Here is a 7,500-nt window from a genome sequence, read left to right as displayed (position 1 = left end):
ACCGATGTCAACATTCACACACCGATGTCAACATTCACACACACCGATGTCAACATTCACACACTGATGTCAACATTCACACACACTGATGTCAACATTCACACACCGATGTCAACATTCACACACCGATGTCAACATTCACACACCGATGTCAACATTCACACACACTGATGTCAACATTCACACACTGATGTCAACATTCACACACCGATGTCAACATTCACACACACTGATGTCAACATTCACACACACTGATGTCAACATTCACACACTGATGTCAACATTCACACACCGATGTCAACATTCACACACACCGATGTCAACATTCACACACTGATGTCAACATTCACACACACCGATGTCAACATTCACACACTGATGTCAACATTCACACACACCGATGTCAACATTCACACACACACACCGATGTCAACATTCACACACTGATGTCAACATTCACACACCGATGTCAACATTCACACAGATGTCAACATTCACACACCGATGTCAACATTCACACACCGATGTCAACATTCACACACCGATGTCAACATTCACACACACCGATGTCAACATTCACACACACCGATGTCAACATTCACACACACTGATGTCAACATTCACACACCGATGTCAACATTCACACACCGATGTCAACATTCACACACACCGATGTCAACATTCACACACACACACTGATGTCAACATTCACACACCGATGTCAACATTCACACACCGATGTCAACATTCACACACACTGATGTCAACATTCACACACCGATGTCAACATTCACACACACTGATGTCAACATTCACACACCGATGTCAACATTCACACACCGATGTCAACATTCACACACACTGATGTCAACATTCACACACCGATGTCAACATTCACACACCGATGTCAACATTCACACACCGATGTCAACATTCACACACCGATGTCAACATTCACACACCGATGTCAACATTCACACACACCGATGTCAACATTCACACACACACACCGATGTCAACATTCACACACCGATGTCAACATTCACACACACCGATGTCAACATTCACACTGAACGCTGGGAGCTGATTGGTCGGTTTGTTACCTGGTCAGTAGGTGTGTAGTCCGTCCTCCTGACTGCATCCAGCCTGTCCAGGAAGCTACACACACACACACACACACACACACACACACACACACACAGAGAGAGATCTGTCCAATTGTCTGCCAGCAGCCCCTCCCCCCCCCGGAGCTGTGATAGGTCCGTCAGGGTTAGTGGAGCGCTGTGATTGGTCCGTTGGGATTTAAAATGTCACAGTGATGAAGTGCGAGACTGAGTGTGTGTGTTTGTGTGTGTGTGTGTGTGTGTGTGTGTGTGTGTGTTTGTGTGTGTGTGTGTGTGTGTGTGTGTGTGTGTATCTTACTACTGAGCGCAGTCGATCAGCTGATATTCGTTGGCGCGTTCGAAGCACGCCCTCACGCCGTCGTCCTCCCACAGCTTCTGAGTGTGCTCAAAGAAGTCCTGAGAGACACGAGAGACACGAGAGACAGGAGAGACACGAGAGACAGGAGAGACAGAAGAGACAGGAGAGACACGAGAGACAGAAGAGACAGGAGAGACATGAGAGACAGAAGAGACAGGAGAGACACGAGAGACAGAAGAGACAGGAGAGACATGAGAGACAGAAGAGACAGGAGAGACACGAGAGACAGGAGAGACAGGAGAGACAGAAGAGACAGGAGAGACACGAGAGACAGGAGAGACAGGAGAGACAGGAGAGACACGAGAGATAGGAGAGACAGGAGAGACACGAGAGACACGAGAGACAGAAGAGACACGAGAGACAGAAGAGACAGGAGAGACACGAGAGACAGGAGAGACACGAGAGACAGAAGAGACAGGAGAGACACGAGAGACAGGAGAGACAGGAGAGACAGGATGGGTTAGAGGCTGCAGGTGAGCGTGCTGTCGTCTGATTGGACGGCAGTGAGTGTCCGGTCGACCAATCAGCAGCGAGAGGAAGAGGAAGCGTCGAAGCTGAAGGAGAGTAGACTCAGGAAGACGGTTGTTTTGAGTGGTTGTGTCTTCAGAGACGCTCTGTGTTAGTTAATGAGGCCTCAGGTGAGACGTTCACACACATACTCCGGCAGGTGAGTAGCGTCCTGTGTGCTTCCAGTCCCTCGTTAACTCGTTAACTCGTTACATCATCTCATTAATGTCATTACAACAAACAAGCTCTCCGACAAATCCCCCGACGTCCTCCCACCCGATGCTACTGTTAGCATCGGCAGGTGTTAGCATTAGCATCAGCAGGTGTTAGCACCAGCAGGTGTTAGCATTAGCAGGTGTTAGCACCAGCAGGTGTCAGCATCAGCAGGTGTTAGCATCAGCATCTGAAGCGTACAAGACTTTATAAACAAGAACTTCAGACGAACAGGAAGCTGAGTTTAGTGACATCTGACGATTTTATTTTGAAGGATCACGTTTAATGTGTGTGTGTGTGTGCGTGTGTGTGTGTGCGTTACCTCTGTGTATTCAAAGTCAGACAGCGGTGCGATGCCTTTGATGTAGTCGAGTCTGAACTCGTTGCCAGGGTTACCCAGAGGAACGGGCGGAGTCAACGTACTCATGGCTGACACGATGGTCTGGAACACGCACGGGCGCGCACACACACACACACACACACACACACACACACACAAACTGTGAACACCTGTCCAGGTGAACCCCTCTCACCCAGTGCATGCTGGGACAGACAGGTAGATGAAAAGTGGACTTCCTGGTCATATGAATGTTGCTGTCTGCTGGACTGGACAACTCACCAGACTGATTTATTTATTAATAAGAGGTTGATAACTCAACCAGTACAGGACGGTTTAACTCTGAGGCTCTACACTCGGTCATGTGATGCAGGTCATGTGACCTACCACGATGGCGTCCTTCACGTTCTTCCTGATGTCTTGAACCTTCTCCTGCTTCTCCCTGGAAGATAAAGACGTGATTTAACTTCAGTGTTTAGCTTTATGAGGGAAGGAAACAGACTCATCAGGACGGTTTATGGAGGACAATCATGTCTTTATTATGATTATTTCATGCCGCTGCCGCGGGGGGAAATTTAAAGTTTAAAGTTTGACTCACTCATCATTGAAACCGTCGACATGAAGAATCCTCATCTGCTTCACTATGGTGCTCTTACCTGATTCTCCTGCACCTGCAGACAGACAGGTGAGAGACAGACAGGTAGTCAGACAGACAGGTGAGAGACAGACAGGTAGTCAGACAGACAGGTGAGAGACAGACAGGTAGTCAGACAGACAGGTGAGAGACAGACAGGTAGTTAGACAGATGGATGAGAGACAGACAAGTAATCAGACAGACAGGTGTCTCACCCAGCAGCAGCAGTCTGTGTGTAGCTTTATAAGCCTGTCTCTCTTTCTGCAGCTGTCTCTCGATCTTCTTGTTGGCTTCTCTCTTCGCTTTCTCATCCAGTCGTTCTTCCTCCGTCTGTCCTCCCAGACAGCCCATCTCCCCTGGAACCACAAGAACCAGTATGGAACCACAAGAACAAGTATGGAACCACTCAAGCCCATCTCCCCTGGAACCACAAGAACCAGTATGGAACCACAAGAACAAGTATGGAACCACACAAACCAGTATGGAACCACAAGAACCAGTATGGAACACAAGAACAAGTATGGAACCACTCAAACCAGTATGGAACCACACAAACCAGTATGGAACCACAAGAACCAGTATGGAACCACAAGAACCAGTATGGAACCACAAGAACAAGTATGGAACCACAAGAACCAGTATGGAACCACACAAACCAGTATGGAACCACAACAACCAGTAAACTACCCACTGAAACCAGTAAACTACCGACTGAAACCAGTATGGAACAGACTGAAACCAGTAAACTACCTACTGAAACCAGTAAACTACCTACTATAACCAGTAAACTACCGACTATAACCAGTAAACTACCTACTATAACCAGTAAACTACCTACTGAAACCAGTAAACTACTGAAACCAGTAAACTACCCACTGAAACCAGTAAACTACTATAACCAGTAAACTACCCACTGAAACCAGTAAACTACCGACTGAAACCAGTATGGAACAGACTGAAACCAGTAAACTACCTACTGAAACCAGTAAACTACCTACTGAAACCAGTAAACTACCGACTATAACCAGTAAACTACCTACTATAACCAGTAAACTACCTACTATAACCAGTAAACTACCTACTGAAACCAGTAAACTACCTACTATAACCAGTAAACTACCTACTATAACCAGTAAACTACCTACTGAAACCAGTAAACTACTGAAACCAGTAAACTACCCACTGAAACCAGTAAACTACTATAACCAGTAAACTACCGACTATAACCAGTAAACTACCTACTATAACCAGTAAACTACCTACTATAACCAGTAAACTACCTACTGAAACCAGTAAACTACCTACTATAACCAGTAAACTACCTACTATAACCAGTAAACTACCGACTATAACCAGTAAACTACCTACTATAACCAGTAAACTACCTACTGAAACCAGTAAACTACCTACTATAACCAGTAAACTACCTACTATAACCAGTAAACTACCTACTGAAACCAGTAAACTACTGAAACCAGTAAACTACCCACTGAAACCAGTAAACTACTATAACCAGTAAACTACCCACTGAAACCAGTAAACTACCGACTGAAACCAGTATGGAACAGACTGAAACCAGTAAACTACCTACTGAAACCAGTAAACTACCTACTGAAACCAGTAAACTACCGACTATAACCAGTAAACTACCTACTATAACCAGTAAACTACCTACTATAACCAGTAAACTACCTACTGAAACCAGTAAACTACCTACTATAACCAGTAAACTACCGACTGAAACCAGTAAACTACCTACTGAAACCAGTAAACTACTCACTGAAACCAGTAAACTACCGACTATAACCAGTAAACTACCTACTGAAACCAGTAAACTACCTACTATAACCAGTAAACTACCTACTATAACCAGTAAACTACCTACTATAACCAGTAAACTACCGACTGAAACCAGTAAACTACCGACTGAAACCAGTAAACTACTGAAACCAGTAAACTACCTACTGAAACCAGTAAACTACCCCCTGAAACCAGTAAACTACCGACTATAACCAGTAAACTACCTACTGAAACCAGTAAACTACCTACTATAACCAGTAAACTACCTACTATAACCAGTAAACTACCGACTATAACCAGTAAACTACCTACTGAAACCAGTAAACTACCTACTATAACCAGTAAACTACCCACTGAAACCAGTAAACTACCTACTATAACCAGTAAACTACCGACTATAACCAGTAAACTACCTACTGAAACCAGTAAACTACCGACTATAACCAGTAAACTACCGACTATAACCAGTAAACTACCTACTATAACCAGTAAACTACCTACTGAAACCAGTAAACTACCGACTATAACCAGTAAACTACCGACTATAACCAGTAAACTACCGACTATAACCAGTAAACTACCTACTGAAACCAGTAAACTACCTACTATAACCAGTAAACTACCGACTATAACCAGTAAACTACCTACTATAACCAGTAAACTACCTACTGAAACCAGTAAACTACCGACTATAACCAGTAAACTACCGACTATAACCAGTAAACTACCGACTATAACCAGTAAACTACCTACTATAACCAGTAAACTACCTACTGAAACCAGTAAACTACCTACTATAACCAGTAAACTACCGACTATAACCAGTAAACTACCTACTATAACCAGTAAACTACCTACTGAAACCAATAAACTACCGACTATAACCAGTAAACTACCGACTATAACCAGTAAACTACCGACTATAACCAGTAAACTACCTACTATAACCAGTAAACTACCTACTATAACCAGTAAACTACCTACTGAAACCAGTAAACTACCGACTATAACCAGTAAACTACTGAAACCAATATGGAACAGACTGAAACCAGTAAACCCAGTACAGTCATCACAGTACTACTACTTTTACTTCAGTAAAGGATGTGAATACAGCTGAACCCAGTAAACCCAGTAAACCCAGTGAACCCAGTACCTCAGACCGGTCCCGTTGTAGCTGTTGGTCACGGATCCGTCGTGTCTCAGGTCCAGATCAGATCGTCTTTCTGTTCGTCCATTAAAGTCCAAAAAGACAGAATCAGCAGCAGCTCCAGGTCCAGTTCAGAGGGACAGGACCAGGTCCAGTTCAGAGGGACAGGACCAGTTCTCCAGCTAGATTAGAGACGTTTACCGGAGTAGAGAGAAACACCTGAGTGTCTCTCCGTCTCTACCTCTACCCCCCCCCACCCCGTCGGTCTCTAATAGCGTCTCATTAGTCCTCCTCTCGTCTCTTCGGGGGATTCTCATGTTTTTCCTCTTGTGACACTTTGCTGCCTGACAACCAGCAGCTGGATCCACAAACACAAACTCCTCCGATAGACCAGGACCCAGTCTGGACTCTGTTAGACCAGGACCGAGTCTGGACTCTGTTAGACCAGGACCGAGTCTGGACTCTGATAGACCAGGACTGAGTCTAGACTCTGTTAGACCACGACCCAGTCTGGACTCTGTTAGACCAGGGCCGAGTCTGGACCAGGACTGAGTCTGGACTCTGATAGACCAGGACCGAGTCTGGACTCTGTTAGACCAGGACTGAGTCTGGACCAGCAGACAGCAGCTCCCAGGTCAGGAGACTCCTGATGAAGACGGCGGTGAAATGAAGAACGATGATAAATCAGCTGATTTGATGAATGTAAATCTGATTTCAGTAAATCTGATCTGATGAGATCTGAACCACGTTCTCAGTTTATGATCTGAATGTGTTCAGAATATGAACAAGAAATAAAAGTGGGATGAATAAAGTTTTACGAGTCCAAACTGAACTTTACAGATTTGACTTCTGATTTTCCCCCAAAATGTTCTTTCATAATATTTTATTATTTTTGGATTAATCTCACGTTTTATCTGTTTTATCCGTTCTAAATGAACCTTAAAGGAGATTAGTCCAGTATTTAATCCTCTCATCAACATGGGAGTGGACTAATATGCTGCTTTATGTAAATGTATGTATATATTTATTATTGTAAATCAATGATCAACACAGATCAATAACAGATATTGATCCAGAAACCCTCACAGGTACTGCATTTAGCATAAAACAATATGCTCCAATCAGAGCAGGGACAACAGCTGAACTCCATCCATCCATCCCGTCATCCCGTTAGGGGTCGCGGGGGTGAGCTCTATCCATCCCGTTAGGGGTCACGGGGGTGAGCTCTATCCATCCCGTTAGGGGTCACGGGGGTCGCGGGGGGAACTCTAGTTGTTGTATATTCAGGTGTTTTCTCTGCAGAGATCTGAACACTTATTCATATAAACATGTTTCCGTCTGTTGGTGTTGGTTTGTCTCCATCTTGTGGACAAATAAAGT

At 44.5% G+C, this 7,500-nt stretch overlaps 1 protein-coding gene across 1 annotated transcript in view; it reads right to left on the bottom strand.

Moving 5' to 3' along the window:
- The window catches only part of gnal (guanine nucleotide binding protein (G protein), alpha activating activity polypeptide, olfactory type), a 15,700-nt gene extending 8,620 nt beyond the window's left edge, over positions 1 to 7,080 (bottom strand). The window contains exons 1-7 of the mRNA XM_037757122.1: positions 6,127 to 7,080; positions 3,389 to 3,529; positions 3,138 to 3,210; positions 2,927 to 2,981; positions 2,525 to 2,644; positions 1,423 to 1,520; positions 1,104 to 1,158 (exon numbers count right to left, since the gene is read on the bottom strand). Of these exons, the coding sequence (XP_037613050.1) occupies positions 1,104 to 1,158; positions 1,423 to 1,520; positions 2,525 to 2,644; positions 2,927 to 2,981; positions 3,138 to 3,210; positions 3,389 to 3,524 (537 nt within the window). The 5' untranslated portion in view covers positions 3,525 to 3,529; positions 6,127 to 7,080. The remainder of the gene's footprint in view (positions 1 to 1,103; positions 1,159 to 1,422; positions 1,521 to 2,524; positions 2,645 to 2,926; positions 2,982 to 3,137; positions 3,211 to 3,388; positions 3,530 to 6,126) is intronic.
- Between the last annotated feature and the right edge of the window lie 420 nt (positions 7,081 to 7,500).

The sequence above is a fragment of the Sebastes umbrosus genome, chromosome 21, assembly GCF_015220745.1.
Source record: "Sebastes umbrosus isolate fSebUmb1 chromosome 21, fSebUmb1.pri, whole genome shotgun sequence".
Classification (NCBI taxonomy): Eukaryota; Metazoa; Chordata; class Actinopteri; order Perciformes; family Sebastidae; genus Sebastes; species Sebastes umbrosus.
The sequence above is the reverse complement of the archived record's forward strand: the minus strand, read 5'-3'. Positions and strand labels throughout refer to the sequence as shown.